Consider the following 22098-nt stretch of genomic DNA (forward strand, 5'->3'; position numbering starts at 1 on the left):
AATTTTTAATATTTTGTCAAATTTTATGACGCTTTGAAATTTAACCTAAAACATGACTACACGAACAATTTCACATTTCAATTCTACATTTGTTCGGAAAGTTGTCCACCGTATTTTAGAGACAAAATTTAAAAGAAAAATTAAAGTAATATATGAAAATTGGTATCGTATATTTATTTAACTGTTTTTATTTTTTTTCAGAGCCAAAAAGTTAGAATAAAGTCATTTCGGAAAAAGGAATTTTGAGACAATGCTAATCCTTTTGTCGTCAACTCTTCTTAACACAGGTGAATATTTATTTATTATAAAAAGTAAGATTTTACAAATTTTTTTTATTTATTACTTGTATTTACAGAATTTAGACTTTAAGATGAATTGGATAAAATTCGTATCCATAGATGAGATGACAAATGACAACTTTTACTAAATCTTCGAATAAGTAAGACGTCTCTCTTGTCTTTTTTTGTGTTTAAATATTTATTAGTATAAGCAATTTTCTGCTTTTGATAAAGAAAATTATTATTTTAAAACTTTTTAATTATTAGTTGTTTATAAAGTTTACAATTTTTAACAATTAGTGAATGAAAATTACATTGAAGTTACTCTTAATTAATAACACAAATATTGTTAATTAATTATAATTTACAAAAAACTGTGATATTAAGAGGTTTTATTTTTTAAAATCAACTTAAGAATAGATAATGAAATTAATTTTAGATTGAAAATCTAAATTTATGTTTTTATATAAAATAATTTTTTGTCTTAATTTATAGATGTCCAATACGTGAAGGATGGGTGTTTGTTGCGGAGCTGCTCCTGGAGGAGATCTTGCATGGCTGAGTCGCAGTACAATGTAAATATTTTAAATATTAACATATTCAAAAGTAATAATAATAATTATAAGAACAATGTAATAATTAATAATATTTAGGATTTTAAATATTTCACTTTCACATGTAACATAATAAATTATTATGTATTTTTTTCAGACAGTTGGTCCAGTAGCGGAAAGATTCGTCCTCTTAAAGAGTGGATATGCTGTCATCGTATATTTTACACGACGCTGAAATTCCCCCTTATAGGTGATTATTTTTCAGAAATGTCAATAAATAAAATAAATAAAAATAGTTGAAAATTTATTGTACTATATTTAAAAATAATTGATAGTATTAAGGATTTTTAATATTTTATTTTACATTATTCTATTTTTTCAGGTAGATATTCCAAAAGAAGGAAAATTTGTCCTTTTATTAAAAGGATATGCTGTCATCGTATCTCAGACACTTCGCAGAAATCCCACAATATAGGTGAGTGTTTTTCAATATAATTAATTTTATTTACAAATTCAGAAATGATAATTGACTTAAAAATTTGTAACTGGGTTTAATTATTATTTTTTAATTAATTTAGTTTCACGTACGTAACAAATTTGAAAACTAAATTAATTTAATTGATTAAAAAATAATAACTCAGCATTTAATAGTGTTTTAAGATTATAATTTTATAATTTTTTTTGTTTTATTTTTTCAGCTCCATTCCAATTTTCCAAATACATATCTGAAGAGACTAGGAAGGATGTGGAAGAAGAGAAGTGGTCCCAGCATACGTCTTTTTTTTATAAATTTTTTTTTACTTTTTATTTTTTTATGAGATTTTTTTTGTGCTCCCAACCTTTCGCAGAAGTGCGACCAAGAAAGAGGGATCTTTGGGAGTTGGCCTGAAGCGCTCAAGAATTGGCGATGACGTTATTGCCCCGACGTGGGATTCGCCGGTCGGTGAGTCGTTTTTTATTTAACCCCTTCCCTGTTTAAAACAGTTATTGTTTTATGATTTCAATAAAAGTAGATTCATATAAATTTAAAATTAATTTTATAGATTTTCTTGAACTATAAATTTTTGAATTTTTTTGATTTTTAAAAAAGTAGATGTATCATATCGATCTAAATAAAATATTAAAATTTAAAGATAAAAACAGGGAAGGAAATTCGACAACATAGTGACACCATTGACAAAATTTATTATTTTCAAGTATTGTTAGGAGTAATCTAAAAAAACATGTGACATTTTCGGAAATTTAACCCCTTCATAATTTGTAACACTCTCTACATCCTAAAGTATTACATGTTTTGTGGATTACTGCCTTAATACTAAGTAAATTAATATTTTATGTCAATGTTTTTTTCATTGTTTATACATGTATGTTATTTATTTATTATATGTTCAATATTTTTAATGTTTTGTAAGTTTTCTTTTTGAGTCAAAATAATTTTCTTTTCTATTAAATTAAAGTAATTAAAACTAAATTTATAAACTTTTATTATCTTTAAATAATTTAATTAATTAATCTTATTAATAATTTTTCAGTTTTGCATTGTAAATTTTTATTTAAATTAAAAATTAATGCATGTGAATTAAAAATTGAAAGTTTTTTATAATTTTGCAATAAAGAACTAATTGAATGTTTTCTTTTCAGAAAAGATCGCTCAGATGACGGTTGCGTCCCGGGACGTTAACCCTAGTGTAGGTAATTTTGCACCTGGGCGGTATTAGTTTCGTTTCGCAAATATATATGTAGGTAGGGAAATCGGGAAAGTAGGCAAAATATTTTTTCGTTTTAAATATAGCTCTAGGTAGGGAAATCGGGTAAACAATGTAAGTAAAAAAACAAGTAACTGGAGTACCAGTGAAAATTTACTTTATTTAAATCTTTTATTCTATTGTCACTATGTTGTCTCATATTTTAATGTTTTGTATACGTTTTCTAAGTGTTTTGTGAACGTTTTGTTTAATTCATAATTATTTTCAGATAAATCATCGTGGTGAGCAATAATTTTTCTTCTTAATTCTGATAATCATTTTTTTCAGGAATGTGTAATTAATTAATATGTTTAATCTATTAATAGTATTCTTAATTCTATATTTATCATATATTAATATTTAATTACTGTTACAGAAAATAATATTATATGTTACTATCTCTATACAAAATAGTTAACATTTTAGTTAATTTGATTTATTTTTTTACACTTTTAGTGTAAATTGATATTTAAATTACACAAAATGTTAACTTTTTGAATACTTAAAATTTTTAATTGAATTTAAATTACAATTTGCTTTATATATCTGCTGTTGGGAATTTTTCTGTTATTTTTTTATTGTAATTTGTATTATTCAGCATTGCGATTGTTTATATCGCAGCTGTTTTAATTATTTAACGGGTAGTTTTGTTTTTTAATTTTGTCGATTTATATCAAATAAATTGACAAAATTTGAATTTTTTTTTTGAATTTATTACAGTTTTTATGTAATATACGCAAAAAAAATTTCGAATGACATATATTTACCGTAAGAGTGTGACGTCACTCTGATTCCCAACCCTGACAAATTTGTGACGTTTCTAAAAAAAAAAAACATAAAGAAACTAGTTCACACTCACTTCACACTATTCACAAATGTCATAACATAACCCTAACATGTTTTTAATAGTATTTTGTGAAAAAAAAAATTTTTTTCACAAATTTGATATTATTTTTTGAGAATATATACTTTTGAAGTAATTTAAATGATTTTTGTGATTGTTAAAAATGATGAATTATGGACCACGAAGAAGAGTTTTTAAATAGTTTTTTTATACAAGTGACACAATTATGTTTTGATAAAGCTAAGGAATCAGTTGTAAGTAAATATATAATATTATTTATAATTTTGGTTATAATTTTGATGTTAGAAATATATATATAAAATCTACTTATCCCAAAATAAGTATTTTTAAAAAGTTGTATTACAAATACTGATTAAATTTTCAAATGACCTCTTTAAAATTCCCTACTTTTATTTATGTGACAAAACTTACAAATTTGTAAGCACTTTCTTTATGATAGTTTTATTTTTATTAATTTTAATTCGAATTTTAAAAAAATTAAACTTCGTAATAAATGTGTTTGATATTTAAAATATACGTAATAAATATATTTTCTAACTTTTTAAATTATTTTGGGATAATTCGAATGTTAAAAAAAATTTTAACATTTTTAAAACTATGAACACGAATAATAATAAAAAATTGATTGTGAGTTTAAATTTAACTATATAGGAAAGAGAAAGAGAATCATGTCGTTCGGGACAGATGGGCCCTTGGGGGATGCTACTCATGCACCTTCCTCAAATAACATTGGTAGAGCGCTCATACGTGGATTTAGGTTTCCTTCGCATCAAGAACAAAGGGTTCCTTCGCAAGGACGTAAATATTTATTAAAATACAAATGGAGTGCAATTCAATAATTTTTACCTTCCCATTAGAGTTGGATATGCAACAATTATTGAGTTTATTAAATATATAACTATTTTTTTAAATAAGAGAAAAAAAATAAATTTTCTTTAAAAAAATTGATTTAAAAATAAAAATTAAAAACAATATTATAATTTTTTTTTTTTTTTAGAATTCTCTGAAGACAATGTACGAATCACTAAAAGGAGATTTGAAGAGAGTCGAAGAAATGACGAAGGGAACAAACGCAGTAGGAGCGACCGTTGCTGAAGTTTCAAATCAATTGTGTCAATTTGTTACCGCTCGAATGCAATTGATGGATTTGTCAGTGATTTAATTTATTTATAAAATTTGTTTCATTTTATAAAAAGAGAGAGAGAGAGAAATTAATAATATTACATTTTACAGTTATGAAAAGATGTACAATATGAGTATCAGTAACCGACCAATGAACCATCCTGATTTGTTACAAACTATTGATGCCATAATACTCACACATTCCTTATCTTGTTCTCATTTAGCTTTAACGGCAATTAAAGCAGCTTTAACGTACGTTATATTTTATTTTTTCTTATCCAGTTTGATTCACGTCTCAGTAATTTTTTCGATTCTAGTAGTTCTTAGGCATTTTTTTTTAACAGAAAATGGAAATTTTTTTTTTTTTTCTTTTAGATTGGAATGTGAAATTCTAGCACAACTTATGAAAGCACATGTTGAAATACAAAATTGGAAATTCCTACCCTCATTAATGGCACTTTACGGAGCTCAAGCTCGAATGTCGGCCTGGGAACGTACTTTGCAAAATAAAGAGGTGAGCAAGAAAGAATTTGAAAATTTTGTTTCGTTTTTTTTTTTAATTGCTGCTTATATATTTTAAATTTTTTGTTTCATTAAAAAAAAAAAGTCTTGGAAACTTGGTTTTGGAGCAACATTTTTGAAAACAAATCAACAACCTGCATTATATCAATGGCTAGTGAAATTGAGAAGTGCCATTTTATCTAAGTGTTCATTATATTTTCATACAACATTAAGTCAACAAGCAAGTTCTGGAGAAATGAGAAGCATTATGAGTAGACAAAATGTCGACTATTATCACAAGTGAGATGATATTATTTAAGAGTAAATTATTTTTATTAGATTTCTTTTTCTTTTTTTTTATCAACAAATTAAAAAATGTACGATGAAAATTATTATTCGAAATTAATAATAAATATTTTTGTTTCAGATTACAAAGTTTTCAAAGAAAATATGACGTTTTGGCAGTTTTAATAATTTTTGATTCGCGAGGTACACAAGATTCTGGACCTGGATACAGGCATCCTAAAAGAGAACTTGAAGTCGGAGATGATTTTTCACTTATCGTTTGTTCTCCAAGTGTAAGTTTATTAAATTTTGGAAAAAAACAATCTCATATACAAAAAAGTATATCCAAAATTTAAAAAAAAATATTTTATTAAATTATTGTATAAATTTTTTTTTTATAGGTGTTTTTACAAAAACCTTTATCTCATTGGGATAATATTAGAGAAGGCATACAGGATCGTTATGCTGATCTTAAAGCAATGGATAAAATAATATTTATCAATGGACAAAATCAAAAGGTATGAAAAAATTAATTTTCCTTGAAAATTGATTTTAACAGGTGATAAAAAAAAATAATTTGACTTTATAGGAATGTTATACTTATGCCATGTACAACATTGATCCGAGAATGATTCTAGTCACTGTGTTTGAGAGCGGTAAGCAGAAAGATAAAGTTCCCCACGTTACAACATTTTTAACAGACTTGAGCATACAATTAAGATGCAATAAAATTTACGAGAGCTTAAAAATATCAAAGTGATGTAATTTTTTTTTCTTTAATAAATACAAACAACTTTATACTAATTAATTAACTAATTTAATAACTTTCTCATCGTAATTTTGCTAGTAGAATAGAATTTTTTTTTTTTTTTCTTTAAACTGACTTCCATTTGTCATCAAGTTTTGAATTCCAATGAATCCAAGTTTTGACAATTTCATAAAATTTATTACCATGACTGACAGTATGAGAAATTTGTCGTTCACACACAATATTATAATTATTATTGATTTTACCAATTTTAATACCATGTTCAATAAGTCTTTGTACGGTTCGTAATTTTTTTGATGACGGTGCTTTATCATCAAAATTTCCAAGTAAACCAATATTTAGACCTTTATGAGACCAATTAAATAAATGTCCAACGAAATTATCCCAACCACGTCCCTCATAAACAGCACCATCGCCACCAATTATAAAATTATAACCAATATCTGCCCAATTTTTTACATTAATATCTAGTTTTTGAATTTTCTTCATTTTTAATTTACAATCATTTTTATTGTAACAAGTCGGTGTATCTGTTTGGCTAATAACAATAATATTCACTGGGAGATCAAGTTTTTCAAAATGTGCTGATGAATTTAATGCACCCCATTCTTCTCGAGGAATATAATTTAATTTATAATGATTAATTGTTTCATTTATAAAATTCTGATTATTGAAAATAATATTCTCTGTTGTTAAATTTAATGATTCCCAATGTGACCATCCTTGTATATGGTTGAAAAATTCATCATTTATATCTTCTTCTTTTTCATACAATTGTCGACTATCAAAAATAATATAATTATCAATTATTTCATTATTTGCCAAACCAATATCAATGAGTTTTTTTAAATTTTTCATTTGAATTTTAAAATATTCATCATTTTTATGAAAAGTTTCGAAAAAATGAATAAATAAACTTTTATCATTAAATTTTTCATGATATTGACATTGTACATTCCATCCACGACCATAATATATGTTACCATTATTATCAAGCAAAAAATTATGATTAATATCTGTTAAATTATTAAAAATTGCAGTTTCTTGCATTCTTTGTATCTGTTTTTTATAATCAATTTCAATATCTTCGCTTTGTTTTTCATATACAATTATAACGTACTTGACGGGAGAATTTAAATCTATTTTATTTATATTATTTTTATTTATTGTACTCCATTGTTGTTGATGAACAAAATGAAGTTCGTCATCAGTTTCTAAAATATTAATAAATTGAATTTTAAAGAAATTTAAACATTTTATTTTTATTATTATTAGTTTTAGTAAATATTTTTATTTGTTTTTTTTTACCTGTTTCAATTGATGATTCACGATCATCATTAGTATTTATATCATCAAGATCTCGCCAATTTTTCCATTTTTTAATTAATTGATAAAGTGAATTATTTGTTTGTGGATTTTCATGAAATTGTTGATCGCTCAAGACAATATAGTCTTCTTTTATTTTGCCAATTTTAATACCATTTATAATTAATTTATTGATAGCTTCAATTAAAAAATCAAATGGTGCAATATCGTGAAAAGAATTTATAAATGTAATGCCAAAACTTATTTCATTCCATCCAGTTGTATGATCACCCACAAAATTCCAACCGCGACCACTGTATACAAGGCCATCACCACCAATAAGAAAATTATGACCAATATCCATTTTTCCTAATAATTTCATATCATTTCTTTGAATTTGATTAATTTCCTTTTCACAATCTAATTTTTCTAAACAATATTGTTCCGATAAATGACTGATTATTAGAAATTTCACTGGATATAATATTTTTGACAATTTTCCCCTTGGTTCAATGGCGTGCCATTTTTCACGTGAAATTGGTTCAAAATATTCTTGATCTGAAATGAAAAATTATGTTTTGTCTATAAAAAATTCTTGCAAAAAAATATTTGAATATATTTTTATTTATTGTTTTTATGATTAAAAAAGTTTTATATACCCAATTCATCTGTTTTATTGTTAAAATTCACTTTTTCTTTATCATTAATGAAATATCGATCAAAATTAGGAAAAAATTTTAATTGTTGTTTTACATTAGAATTATTATCGGCAGTCTTTAAAATTTGTGGTTGATAATAAATTTTATATTTTTTATCTAGAATCTTATTTTGAACACCATAATTAAGAAGATATTTCATTACTCTCAATTGTTTATTTAACGATATATATTGTTGATTTAATCCCAATAAAACAATGCTAATACTCTTTGAATTCCAATTAAAAGTATGTTGTCCTTCATAACGCCAACCTCGACCATTAAATAAATAAATATTTCCAGCAATTAAAAAATTATAGCCTATGTCAGACAAATTTTTTTCCATATGATTCTTTTGAATATTTCTAATAATTTCCGAGCAACTTTCTTCTGATTTACAATAATCTGTATTTTCAGTTATAACAATCACATTCCTTATAGGCCAATTTAATTTAGGTATTTGATATATTTGAGGTAGGGCTTTCCATTGTTTTTGACTTATTACATATTTATCATAGAATGAATCTTAAAAGTGAAAAAAAAACAGTTTTCAATTATGCAAATCAAGATATTATTAATTTAATCAAAGAAATTATAAATATTTATCAATAAAATTTTACCTGCATAGATTTCGACTATTATAAATAGTGTCACAAAAATATTTCCTATTATTACTCGTCGCATGTTTAATAAAAAAAAAAAAAATGTTGAAAATGAGTGAAACGATAAACTGTGATAATAATCTAAAACTGAAAACCATGTGTAACATATTTTCGTATATATATATATTAAAATATTTTACCTCTAAAGATTAAATTTTTTATTTTATATAAAATTATATTATTATTATTATTATTAACAATCCACTATTATAAAACTTCTTAATTTTCGACTGAAAAGTTTAATTTATTCTAAAAAACAAATTATATATTATTTAGTTAACCTTGGATTTTTTTTTAATGCTTAAAATATTAAATAAATATTACTTAATATCGAAACTGCACGTGCCGCGTTTTCAAATCAAGGAATAAATTAATATATGGATTAAATAAATTTTATACAAATATATATATGTTCAGTTTTTGATAACGGTTCAACACTTTATTTTTTTTTTACTGATACATTAACATTTATACAAGATGCGATGTTTATTGTCCGTAAAAAAAATAGTAATAAAATATTTAAAAAAAATCAAAATCATTTATTCTTTTAAAGAAATATTTTATTAGAATCGAATTATCTTTTTCTTCGAATGTAAAGAAAAAAAAGTTTTTTGATGGTTTGTTACAAAATTATTTTTATTATTTATAAGACAAAAAAAAAAAAAATTTGTATTTTCCTCTGATCTACATAAGATTTTAAAGTAAAAAAAAAATATGCAAAATAAAAATTGAAAAATATTTTCAAGTTATTAATTGAATTATTAATTACTTGAAAATATATATTATATAAAGAATATTTAGAACCAGGTGAACAGTTTGGAATTTTTTTTTTTTAATTTCGTTTGAGCAAATTTTCTTTTATATATTTAAACAAAATAATAAGTAATTAATTTTTAAATATGAATTTATTGTATATTTATGTTAGTTATAGTAGTTTTCAAATTAATGTAATAAATAATTTTAATTTACTTATTCTCATATATATTTATTAATTTTTGTATATATATATATATAATATATCATAAATTTATATTTTCTTTGAAAGCAAATATTTACACAATAAAAAAAAAAATTTCAAACTGTTCAACTCATGCTAACAATTCTATATTTTCAAATGAATTTTTTTATTCTTAAAATCTTAAACGATAAATAAAAAAAAGTTTAAACAATTTAAAAGAATTTTTTTTTTTGTTTTAGTACTTAAACATTTTAAATGGACATTTTTATTATTTAATTTTTTAAAATATAACGAAATTTAAAAAATAACAATATACGAAAATTATTATAATAATAAATTTATGGATCCATGTGTATATATAATAATATCTATGCGAAGACCAATTTTCACACTTTATCTATACACAAATGACAATATTACATTTCTATTATTATATATGACCTAATAAACATAATCGCAAATTAGCACAATAAATTAAATAAATTATTATACAATTATTTTTTCTATTTTTTAATAATATGTATACTAAAATATTATTTGTAAAAAAAAACAACTAAGAGTAATTAATGAAAAAGAATTAAGAAAATTATTTCTAAAACTATTGAGATTATAAAAAGAATATTATATTGAGTATGAAAATATGCAACGTTTTATAAGTTTTACTATTATTATACTTATTAAATAATTTAATAGTTAATAGTTTTACTATTATGTTATGTATTTCCTGAATTATTATATAATTATAAAAAAAGGAAATTTTTTTTTTCAAAATTAAAACTGAATTTTTGATATTATTTAATATTTTAGATTTCGATTTTATTAATAATTAGTAAAAAATTAATAAATAAAGTAAAACTTAATAAAAAAAAACGTTGCATATTTTTTTTAGCTTTTATATTTGTTATTCTTCATCCACTCACTATTCTATGAACTACACACACATTTCACGCATTATTATTATTATTTTAATAGGATTTTTAATAACTGTTCTATATCTTACATTTATGAATAAAATAATCTCGTGCGCATTTTAAAATAGTACGCAGCGTGCTTCTCTTAATGTTTTTTTTTTACTCTCATTTATTTGCTTCAATAAAAGCTCTATTGTACTGAATTATACTTTTATTACTTTATCGCATATACTATTGTTTTCATAAATTATATTATTTTAATTTTTACATAAAATTCCAAAATGGTTCACAATATATAATCGGCAAGGAAAGTATATTCCTGGTTTTGTAATAATTATGAAAAACAAAAAAAAGCATATTATCTATTACATAATGTATAATATTCTATATGATTATACTTAAGTGTCTCTCTTTTTCATATATATGTTTTAATGAATTTACTTTCGGACGTATGAGAAAGGACGTTTTGTTTATGAAAGGTGGAAGCAACTAGGACAAACTTTTTTTTTTTTTTTTTTTTAATTTTACCAGCATTTTAGAAGCGAAATTACATTTTTTCATTCTTCCTATAAAAGAATATTTAATATTTTATTATTTATTATTATTTGTTTCAAAAATTTAACAATTTCTTTTTAAATTCAATAAATCTAATCTATCAATTTTTTTTTCTTTTTGCAATAAATTTATCAAAAAACAACAATATTTAGAAATTAAATTTTTAGTTAATTATATACTTTTTTTTTTGAAAACTATTTTTTTAATTTACTTTTCTTTTATTACAGTGCATCTAAAATATTATATAAGTCAATTTAATCATTTTGATTTTGTTTATTTATTGAAATGTAGAATATTTATTTTTTAGTTGATTTATCCACTGAGAGTCAATTTTTTTAGTATTTTAAAACAAAAAACAGTGGATTAAGCAAAAATGATTAAAAAAAATTGTCTAATTAATTAATGTATATATATATATAGGATTTCTTTTATTGTAATTTTGCAAACTGGTATATAATTTAAATAAATAATTTTATTTATTAAAATATTAATTGGTAAATATTAATTGAAAAAATTATTGTGAGCATATTTCAATTATTATTTTTTTCTTTTGTTTTGATAATACTATTATTATTAAATAATAATATTGATTGGGTAATTATAGACTATAAAGGAATACAACTGACAATTTGACTTAAATTTGTTGCGTTATTTATAATTTTTTTTTTTTATATATAGTTCTCGTTGTTTTTTTCTCTTTTATTATATTTGTATACAATCCCCAAAATTATTATATACTATTTTTTAATTTTTTTTTTTTTAATATAAAAAGGAAACTTTCTGTTTTGAAATGTACTTTCTTTATCGGGGAAAAATTATACGGCAAAATTATTGAAATTGTGAAAACTTATTATTTTCTTTTTTTTTATAATGCCCTCTTGGTGTTCTGTCCATATATTGATAACAAATTCGTTAAAATCGAATTCTCTTTTGAGAGAATAAAAATATTTTTGATTAAAAGAAATTAATATATATGCTCTATGATTATATATATATATATCTGTTCTCTCATATACATTCACGGTAATTGAACAAACATTTTGTGTTAAAAATCGTGTTTTCTTATTTAGAATAATTTATAAAATAGACAATATATATTTTTTTGATAACTTTTACCCTGACTCCCAAAACTTTTTAATTCCTTTTATCGCGCATATAAATTCTTTCGCTCTGTTTTTTAAATAGATATTATTTTCTTTACAAAACGATCTTACTTCTATCTTTTTACAAATCCCTGAATACTTGCATTTGGAAATCTCTTTCTTCAATAATAGAATATGTATTGTAAATTTTTTAACATTTTGTAAAAATTATTAATTTTTTAGATGTACAGGAACATTTCTTGTTTGAAATTTATAGGTGCTTTTTCAAATCACTTATACACATTTGGATTTTTCATAAAATCACTGTTTTTTTTTAGCTCTAATGATATCTTTTATAGGCCTATCCCTCAGTCTTCTAGGCGTTAAATCCTTATCGAGTCATATTCAATAATTATATTCATCAAACAACGGCAGCATTATATATATATAAATTGAAGCAATTAGGCTTTTATTTATTTGTTTATTTTTTTTTTTCATGAGGCTAATTGATCGCTTTCATTGTTAATAAATAAACGAGAATTCCTATAATTGTATTTGATGGCAATTTAGTGTAAGCTGAATTACAAAGATCAGTGTTACACGCGCAATAAAATGCTTTAACATCGTGCGTTCCTACTCTTCTTTGACATTCTTTATTGTCAGTTTCTTCATCATTTATAAATCCACATCCTCTAACAACGCGTAATTCACCATTAGCTGCAACAAAAATATTTATTCTTATTTTTTATACTTTTATTTTCATTTTTTTTTTTTTTTTTTTAAATTTTCTTTCCTTTTTTCTGGGGCGAATGAATTTTCCATAAAAAATCTTTAATTAGAATTTTTATTGTTTTAAAGAATTTTATTATCAGAAATAATAATTATTTTTTTTAGACGAATTTAAATTTAAGAAAATTTTAATTTAACCGAATTCACATTCAATTGAATTTTATGCGATTCGAATTTTTAAATAACAGAAATTCCAATTCACTGAATTTTAATTTGTCCAAAATTACAAATGACCGAACAAAAAATCGACAGAAAGAATTTGGCGCAATATTTTAAAATTGACCAATTAGAAATTTATCAAGAAAATCGTGATTGGTCTATTTTAAAAATTTGCGCCGTCTTTTTATTATTTGTTCGGTCATTTGTAATTTTGGATAAATTAAAATTCGGTGAATGTAAATTAAATATAAAATAAAATTTCTGCCAAACAAAAATTCGGTAGCTAAAAATTTTGTTGAGGTAAAAATTCGTATATAAAAAGGAAATTCTTTTAAATGCTAATTCGAAAAATGAAAATTTATTTAAAAAATAATTATTTCATAATAAAATTCTATTAAAAAAATTTTAATTAATAATTTTTATGGGATAATTAATTTATATAGTTAAATTGAACAAAGAAAACAGTAGGCCGTATAAACGCGAATATGCCGCAATGCAGGCTTGCCCTATTACCAATATTTTGCCAAATGTCTCACTTGTCTCCCATCAATGTACAATAATATTGACCAAAGAATTTCTATGTTCTTGTTATTAAATAACATCATTTATTTAAAAAAAAAAAAAAAAAAAATTATTTATATCAAAGAAATATTTATTTTAATCAAATATTTATTTCGATCAAATAAATATTTATTTGTATTAAACAAATTTTGTATAAAATAATCAAAAAGAAAATTGTATTATTACCAAAAATATTTGGTTCAAAGAAAACTTTTCACTGAGTGTTTTTTAAATAAATCTGCGGAAAAATTTCGGAAATTCTTCCACATAAAATATATATAATTAATTATCTTAAAATTTTTATATATTTTTTTTCATATTTACTTTTTTGACTAATTTTTCGACAAACTGTTGGTTCGAGATGTTTGAGATGTTCCAAACGTGGTTGAAAACTGCAATTTACTGTTCCTAAACTATAAGGATCAAAAGGATCACCACATCTTGGATCATATGCACTGTTACACTGATAGCATGTCAATGCATTACCTGTAAGTGTAAAAAAAAAAATTTGTTAAATATTGCATTTTTATAAATATTTATATACATAGGATATTACAAAAAGAAAATAAATATAATATATTCTTAAATTAAAAACTTATGAAATTTTTTTGCATTAAAAAATATGATTTTTTTTAACAACAAAAAAATGTTCTGGTCAATTTTTTTTTTCTTTTGTGATCTGTCTCATGAGCAACCCTATTGATAAGGTATCTTTGATGTCTCTCATGTAAAGTGGGTCAGAGGTGCAAAATGTATATATATATATATATGTATATATTATATATATATATACATATATTCATGTGACGTCAGAAATAGCTGCCCTATCGATCGGTCACAGAATTTCAATGTTATTTCCGACGAATCTTATTAAGTACACAATGTTTAAAAAAAAAAAAAAAAAGTTTTTGATTTAACGTTAGAAAATTTTTAATTAATTTTAATTAAATTCACTGAAAAAATTATTATTATTATTATTATTATTATAATTATTATCATTTTATATTAAATTTAATGAAAATGTACATATTAAATTTCAATACTACCCTGAAAAACAATTTATTTGATTCAAATAATCGTTTTCTTGACTATTATGAAATAAATATTTACTTAAACCAAATAAATTTTATATTTGAATTAAATAAATTTTCTTAATATTTCATATTTTTGACTCAGTTTATTCAATTTACATATTTTATAAAACATTATTTAAGCACGTGTGAATTTTCTTTAAATATGAAATTAGAAAAAGTATTCTCTATTGTTCTGAAAATAATAGTGGCTTTTTTTGACAACAATATATATTTATACTATATATATTCTCTCTATGACAAGTGGCACTTGTTAGAAGTACTTCTTTTTCAAAATGAATAAAAGAAATATTTATTTCATACTTTATGTTCATCTTTTGAAACTTTTTTGTCTGAAACTTAAAATAAAATAAAGCGATATTATTTTTGCTATTACTGTTCAAAATTAATTTTGTTTAGATTATTTTAGTCAAAATTGGTAGTTAAAGATAAATGGAAAGGAAAAAGTGGAGAGTGAGAGAGATAGAGAAACTGGGTCGCTCGATAAACATTGCAGGCGCTAAAAAGTTACATTTTTAGATTTACTGATTTTTAGTAAATTTAAGTTTGCATATACTTATATAATATAATTTCAAAATTCAAAATAAAAAACATATCGAGACATATTTAAATTTTATGAGGAATTGGATAGACAGTCAAATACAAAAATTAGTTCATAATATTTCCATATTATTTTAAAGTCAAAAAGTAATTTAAAAATTATGTTAGCAAAAGTGTATTATATATAAATAATTTTTTATTTGATTTAAATAAAAATTTTATTTATGACAAATAAAATTTTTATTTACGTTAAATAAAAATGTTATTAGACTCTGAGACAAATATACGTTTATTTAACTCAAATATATTTTATATTTGTTTTAAATATAATATTTCTTTGAAAGTATCTAATGGTAATTTTTAGATTCAAAATGTCAAAAATTAAATTGTTTACACTTTCACTATATTTTTTTAATTATATAACTTACTTTTTAATTTTGAAATAAAATATTTAATTTTACTGTCTATATTTATTCTTACACTGCGAAAAAAAAAATTTATTTGATTCAAATAATCGATTACTTGACTATTTAATCAAATATATATAATAAAATAATTTATTATTTGAGTTAATTAAATAGTATTTATTTCAAATGCAATAATTATTGCTTCAAATGCAATTTATTTAATTCAAATAAAAATTATTTTGATTCAAGTAAATATTTTTTTGATATACATATATAATAGTCAAAAAAATTGAAATATTTGAATCAAATAATTTTTTTAATATTTGTATAAAAATGACTATACTTTATATTATTGTGTATTACAATGTGAAATACACAAATATGAAAATTGAGTTGAAATTTAAGAAAAAAGTATTTTATTTTCTTTAATTTAGTCATTGACTCTATTGCGATTGCTTTTTTAATTGGATTCTGCTAGGAAATCGAGTACGCGCCTCGACGCAAGAAGTGCTACAAGTGCCCAACAATGTTCTATGACTTCAGTGTCGAACACCTGGGATGCCATAATCCTAGAATTTTTTCCACGCTAGTTGTCCTATTTTTCCTATACATATACTATATATATATATAGAATTTTTTAAAATAAAATATTATATGTTTAAATTTTTATTTCATGAAGAAAAGATTCTTTTATATATGCGAAAATTTGAATTAATATTAAAAATAACAAATTTGATAGAGAAAATTTATTTACCACTTCGAATATATAGTAATAATTCTATGAATTATTAGTTAAATTCACTTTTAGGCTATGTCAAAAATAATTAAAACTACTGGTAACTAATTAAATTAGTTTTGACTATTTTTCTTTTGTGTTAAAAATAATTTATTCACTTTTTGGTTGTGTTAAAATAATTAAAATTTTTAGTAACTATAATTAAATTAGTTTTGACTATATTTTTTTTCTAGTTATTTTTCCAACTGAAAATTAGTTACTTTTTACTAACAATTAGTTATTTTTAACTAATTTAGATTTAGTGAAAATTTGAAATTTAAAAATAATGAAAATCTTGATTAAATAATTAAAAAAAAAAAAGTATTCAATTCGTAAACGTTAAAATTTTTTTTTAATCCAGTGGAAAACTGCCAAAACTAAACACACGATTACTGAAATTTTTGCCTCTTGTCATAGTGTATAAATATCGATGCTATATTTGTATTTAAAATATTTGGACCAAGATTCCTGTAATATATAAAACATGAATCTTGAACCGCAAGGACAAATAATTTATTCATTCATTTTTTTTATTATCAGTGATATTTATATTCTATAAATACGCAAAGAAAAAAATCTTTATCTGGAACAGCGATATGTTTCTCTAGAATAACGAAAACTTTCACTGTTTTAGTGAAACATATCGCTGTTACAGGTGAAGTTTTTTATTTTTTATTTATAATAGTAACAAATAAAATTTCAAAAAAAAAAACAAAATACTTGTAAACATCAACATATTACGTATATTATTTTATACAAAAATAAATGTTTTAATTTTATTTATTTATACTTTTATTTACTGATACGCAGAATATGTTCTGAAACATATAATTATTTTTTTTTTCTATATATAATTATTCATTCTTTTTACCCTCCGGGAGTTCTAAAACGATTGAATGGGTTTTTCTTTAAATAAAACTCAATGTCATAGAATGTTACACAATTCTTGAATCTTCTAATGATTGTGGAAGATTTGTATATATGTATACATATAATACGTATATATATCTCAAAGTCCTGACCCTTCTAAGTTATGTAAGAATTGATCGTTCTCGTTTAAAGTATATTCCATTTTTCTAAATCAGAGATTCTTAGATAAAAAATTATATTATGAATTTTATTTAATTGTAATAAATATTCAAATAATAATTTTTTTTAAAATTTAATTATATTCTCATATAATATATTATAGATAAGAAATAATTATAATAAATTCTTATGTTAAAAAACAAAAACAAAAAAAAAATAGATTTTGACTTACCATTGTTAAAAAATGTGAGGAATAATAATAATAATGTGCCGATAGTTCCAAATCCGGCAATATTCGTCATTTTCACAATCACCGGTTCATGTGTTTCAATAATTCGTTTACACCAACACCTGCGTGGTTTTTTTTTCTTCACCTGCAGAACAACACTTTTTTTTAATCGATTTTCTAATTTTTTTTATATATATACATATATATATAATATCACCTTTTTATATACACAATTTTGTTTTTGGAAAATTATTAATTTTTTTTTTTATTAAAAATAATTATTATTGAAATATATAATTAGGTATTTATATTATATTTGAAATTCACTGAATAGAAATTAATTTTAAATGCAACCCCTACCTGGATGTAATATTACATTTATTGTGGATTAAAATATAATATAATTGTACACAATTTTCAAAACTTTTGTTTCACTATTAATGAATAGATTCTAAAAAAAAAAACCCTGTACACAATTATTATTATTTTATAATTTTTGAAAACTCACAATATGAGGACGGATAGTAAAAATGTAACGATGCGCACAATGTGGGGTCGCGACTGTTTCTGCGGTTCGTTTTTAGCCGCAGTCGCGAGATACTCGCGACGACGCAAGACGTCAAAAGAAATTTTAGCGACAGAAAAAATATTAGGAAAGTTTATAAAACGAAAATTTTCTATTTCATTAATGTTTTGAGTTCGTAAAAAGTATTTTTTTCTAAATTCTACTATTAAATTGTGTATAAAGATATATAAAGTAGATTTTCTAAATTTAAAAATATTTTCTCATCTACTGTTGAGAAAATTGAATTTGTCATCGATTTAATTTTATTTACCTATATACATATATATAAATAAATTCGTTTGATTCTCATTATTATAGTTTTGTTTTTATATCAAAGTTACTTGACCCTTTAAAAGTATTAACTTTGACTATATTTAAAATTATTATTCTTGTTATTATTCTGTTTTATTATTATCCTCTCTAAATTTGAATTAGTAAAAAATGAGCTACTAATTGACATTAGAAAGAATTTTTACTAATTTTTAATAATTTTAATAATAATAATAATAATAATAATAATAATAATTCTTTTATACACCCAAAGAAATGATTTATTTGAATTAAATAAAATATATTTGAATTAAATAAACGTATATTTGTCATAAATAAATTTTTCTTTGGCTCGAATAAATTTATTTGAATCAATAATTTCTGTATTTAAAACAAATATATACAATATTTAATTGACTCGAATAAAAATTATTTGATTCTTTATTTATTTTGATATATAATATATAATCAAGTGTGAACGATTATTTGAATAAAATAATTAATTAATATAATAATAAATAAATTATTGTTGTGTTATTTTTTTAATTTGGAAAATTTAAATGTAATAATCTATTATACCGATAGTAACAAAACGAGCACACATTGTGAACTACAGTTGGCTGTTTTATCTGCTTATTTCTCGCGTTGATAATAAACCGACCGCTTAGGATATTTTTATATGGAAAGTCGCCACTTGTCTTTTTATCGCACTATAATTATACGAATATGCAGTTATTTTTTTAAAAAAAATATTGAAGAATACAATAAATTGCAGTTAATTTTGTTAAAACAGAAAAAAAACGTCAGACATTTTGAATTTTTGAATATACAGGATAAAAAAATTGATTATAATTATTTTTTCTATATAATTGCGCAGTAATGTTTATGAAACAATATTATAATGTTTAAGAAAAAAAAACATACAATGTAATTAAATTGAATAGAAAGATTTTTTTTTTGCTCTTTTATTTTTTTGCATTTTTCATTTATCGAGAGAGTTGGTATAATCTCTCTTTCTCTTTAGGTATGGCACAGCAGCTCTGACGAGTACAACCTTAATAGTGAAAGGCCCGCAACGCGTGAAACGCTGAATTCTTTTCTGATGGAGATCTTTTGTCTCTTTTTTCCTATATATATACTTTTATTTCTCTTTCTCTCCCTCTTTTTCTTGTTATTCTTTACTAAAGAAGTTAATCGAGAGAGGTGGTATGTGTACATATACCTTTCGTTCAGTGTATATATATATTGAGGTGGTTGCCTCTTGCCTATATCGTGCCAGATTCTCCGTTATGTTCAAGTCCCCCGAGAACAAGAATCTCAAGACAGGGCATTGAAGACACATTAGATGTCCGCGAACCAATCTTTGAAAGAAATTATCCATGAAATTCTAAGAAAAAAGGAAAAAAAAATTTTTTTTATGTATTCTTCTTCACAGTTTTTTTCCAGTAAAATTTATTATTTATTATTATAATTAACAATTTTTCTTTGCCCGATATATAATAAATTTTTGCAATTTTTTTTATAGGAGAAAAAGTATATTTTTTTTATTTGTTTGTTATACACTTAAAAAGTTTCTGTTATTTGTCTTTTAATTTTTTGTTGAACTTAAAAAGAGATGAGAAAGAAAGAGATCATTTCCAGCTAATTTTAAATCACTCTCATCAACTTTCTATGTAGTCATAAAATTTACTTTCTTTAACTTATTTCAAAACAATAATTTCTTTAAATTAAAAAAAATGTTTTGAAAAAATTTTTTTTCTTTATGAACATAGATATATACACAAAATGTATCCATTCGTTACCGCATAGCAACGGTCACCATAGAAACCACTACTATAGCAATGGTTTCCATAGCAACTGTTACTATAGGAACCACTACTATATAAGAATTGTAAATGTAGGAAATGTTACTGTAGGGACGGTTACCATAGCAACCATCATTATAGCAACGGTTTTCATAACAATTGTTACTATACGAACTGTTACTATGGGAACTGTTACTGTAGGAACCGTTACTGTAGGAACGACTACCATTGCAACCATCAGTATAGCAATAATTACCATAGCAATTACTATATAGGAACTATTACTATAGGATAACAGTTTCTGTAGGTACTGTTACTGTAGAAACTGTTACTATAAGAAGTGTTACTATAGGATAACAGTTACTGTATGAACTGATACTGTAGAAACTGTTACTATAGGAACTGTTACTGTAGGAACCGTTACTGTAGGAACGACTACCATAGCAACCATCAGTACAGCAATAATTACCATAGCAATTACTATAGGAACTATTACTATAGGATAACAGTTTCTGTAGGAACTTTTACTATAGGATAATAGATACTGTAGGAATAGTAACTGTTAGTATACTGTTACAGTCACAGAAAATTAAAAGGCATTAAAATAAGCTGCAACGCTTCTTATTTTAATCCAATTTTGCTCATTTTAATCCATTTTGGTATTAAAATAAGCAAAATTGGATTAAAATAAGAAGCGTTGCAGCTTATTTTAATGCCTTTTAATTTTCTGTGGTAGCAACTGTTACTATAGGAACAGTTACTGTAGAAACTGTTACTATAGGAACTGTTACTATAGGATAACAGTTACTGTAGAAACCGTTACTGTAGGAACGATTACCATAGCAACCATAAGTATAGCAATAATTACCATAGCATTTACTATAGGAACTATTACTATAACATAGCAGTTACTGTAGGAACAGTTACTGTAGAAAATGTTATTATAGGAACTGTTACAAAATTTAACTCCCTAACACGCCATGGCAAAGATTTGACGGTCAAAATCTTTGCCATCGGCAGTTAAAGGGTTAAATAATCAAAATTAGAATTCCTTCTAATAAAAAAAAATAAAAATATTTGTGATTATAGATCAAATATATATTTTTTACTCTTGTTCCTTATGGCAATATAAATAATGTATTTAAAGGTTAATTCTTATGTGCTTTAAATATTGATTTCGATCTCTGTTGTATATCAAGTTCATATAAATAAATAAATATATATATATATATATATATATATATATATATATAGGTATTCTGCTCATTTTTTTGCGAAATATAATTAATAATAGTAATAATAATAATAGATAATTATGTGCAGTCTGTAATTTCAACATATAGTCATAATTATAGTACATGCATGCATAACAATACCGTTAGACGGTCGATGCATATAAAAGTATAGAAATTTCTTCTTCCTTTTTATATATAGATATATGTAGTAAGAGATAAAATTATACTTTTGATCCCTGACCTTTCTTAACCTTTTAGAAATTCTATTACATTGAAATTTCATAGAGAAATTTATTTTTCTAACACCCAAGTAGCATGTAATATTACAATAATATTATTCGGTAATATTATATAGT

At 22.9% G+C, this 22098-nt stretch overlaps 3 protein-coding genes and 1 long non-coding RNA gene across 6 annotated transcripts; 2 read left to right on the top strand and 2 right to left on the bottom strand.

Annotated features, from left to right (window-relative positions):
• Positions 1-198: 198 nt before the first annotated feature.
• On the top strand, positions 199-2135 carry LOC127287321 (uncharacterized). Its single transcript, XR_007843863.1, has 6 exons — positions 199-287; positions 356-439; positions 774-853; positions 990-1082; positions 1215-1307; positions 1531-2135. It is a non-coding gene; the product is annotated as an uncharacterized LOC127287321 (long non-coding RNA).
• Positions 2136-3420: 1285 nt separating this feature from the next.
• On the top strand, positions 3421-6154 carry LOC127287324 (KICSTOR subunit 2-like). Its single transcript, XM_051314173.1, has 9 exons — positions 3421-3675; positions 4094-4240; positions 4440-4591; positions 4676-4816; positions 4940-5078; positions 5172-5365; positions 5493-5643; positions 5752-5868; positions 5940-6154. The coding sequence occupies exons 1-9, from the start codon at positions 3595-3597 to the stop codon at positions 6108-6110; spliced, it is 1293 nt and encodes a 430-aa protein (XP_051170130.1). The 5' UTR covers positions 3421-3594; the 3' UTR covers positions 6111-6154.
• LOC127287322 (uncharacterized) lies at positions 6093-8868 on the bottom strand. Its single transcript, XM_051314172.1, has 4 exons — positions 8740-8868; positions 8084-8644; positions 7428-7982; positions 6093-7333 (listed from the first exon to the last, which is right to left on the bottom strand). The coding sequence occupies exons 1-4, from the start codon at positions 8801-8803 to the stop codon at positions 6225-6227; spliced, it is 2289 nt and encodes a 762-aa protein (XP_051170129.1). The 5' UTR covers positions 8804-8868; the 3' UTR covers positions 6093-6224.
• A 2185-nt stretch (positions 8869-11053) lies between these two features.
• On the bottom strand, positions 11054-18634 carry LOC127287325 (uncharacterized). 3 transcript variants are annotated; one of them, XM_051314177.1, is made up of 5 exons: positions 18376-18634; positions 18228-18318; positions 17871-18012; positions 14121-14282; positions 11054-13004 (listed from the first exon to the last, which is right to left on the bottom strand). In XM_051314177.1, exons 3-5 carry the CDS (start codon positions 17938-17940, stop codon positions 12790-12792), a joined length of 447 nt encoding a protein of 148 aa, XP_051170134.1. In that variant the 5' UTR covers positions 17941-18012; positions 18228-18318; positions 18376-18634; the 3' UTR covers positions 11054-12789. The 3 variants fall into 3 exon arrangements, with proteins under 3 accessions (XP_051170134.1, XP_051170132.1, XP_051170131.1); XM_051314175.1 differs by lacking the exon at positions 18228-18318; XM_051314174.1 differs by having other exon boundaries at positions 18228-18634.
• Between the last annotated feature and the right edge of the window lie 3464 nt (positions 18635-22098).

The sequence above is a fragment of the Leptopilina boulardi genome, unplaced genomic scaffold (genome assembly GCF_019393585.1).
Source record: "Leptopilina boulardi isolate dan_hultmark-lab unplaced genomic scaffold, ZJU_Lbou_2.1 LbouV2_368, whole genome shotgun sequence".
Lineage (NCBI taxonomy): Eukaryota > Metazoa > Arthropoda > Insecta > Hymenoptera > Figitidae > Leptopilina > Leptopilina boulardi.

Excerpts from the sequence above, each read along its gene's own strand:
- LOC127287325 (XM_051314175.1), bottom strand. The coding sequence starts at position 17,940 with ATGACGAATATTGCCGGATTTGGAACTATCGGCACATTATTATTATTA. Across the intron at positions 14,283-17,870 it reads CCTCACATTTTTTAACAATG|GTAATGCATTGACATGCTAT; the intron begins GTAAGTCAAAAT and ends TTACACTTACAG. Across the intron at positions 13,005-14,120 it reads TCGAAAAATTAGTCAAAAAA|CTAATGGTGAATTACGCGTT; the intron begins GTAAATATGAAA and ends TTTTTGTTGCAG.
- LOC127287324 (XM_051314173.1), top strand. The coding sequence starts at position 3,595 with ATGGACCACGAAGAAGAGTTTTTAAATAGTTTTTTTATACAAGTGACA. Across the intron at positions 4,592-4,675 it reads CGAATGCAATTGATGGATTT|TTATGAAAAGATGTACAATA; the intron begins GTCAGTGATTTA and ends TACATTTTACAG. Across the intron at positions 5,366-5,492 it reads AATGTCGACTATTATCACAA|ATTACAAAGTTTTCAAAGAA; the intron begins GTGAGATGATAT and ends TTTTTGTTTCAG.
- LOC127287322 (XM_051314172.1), bottom strand. The coding sequence starts at position 8,803 with ATGCGACGAGTAATAATAGGAAATATTTTTGTGACACTATTTATAATA. Across the intron at positions 8,645-8,739 it reads AATAGTCGAAATCTATGCAG|ATTCATTCTATGATAAATAT; the intron begins GTAAAATTTTAT and ends TTCACTTTTAAG. Across the intron at positions 7,334-7,427 it reads TGAATCATCAATTGAAACAG|AAACTGATGACGAACTTCAT; the intron begins GTAAAAAAAAAC and ends TTAATATTTTAG.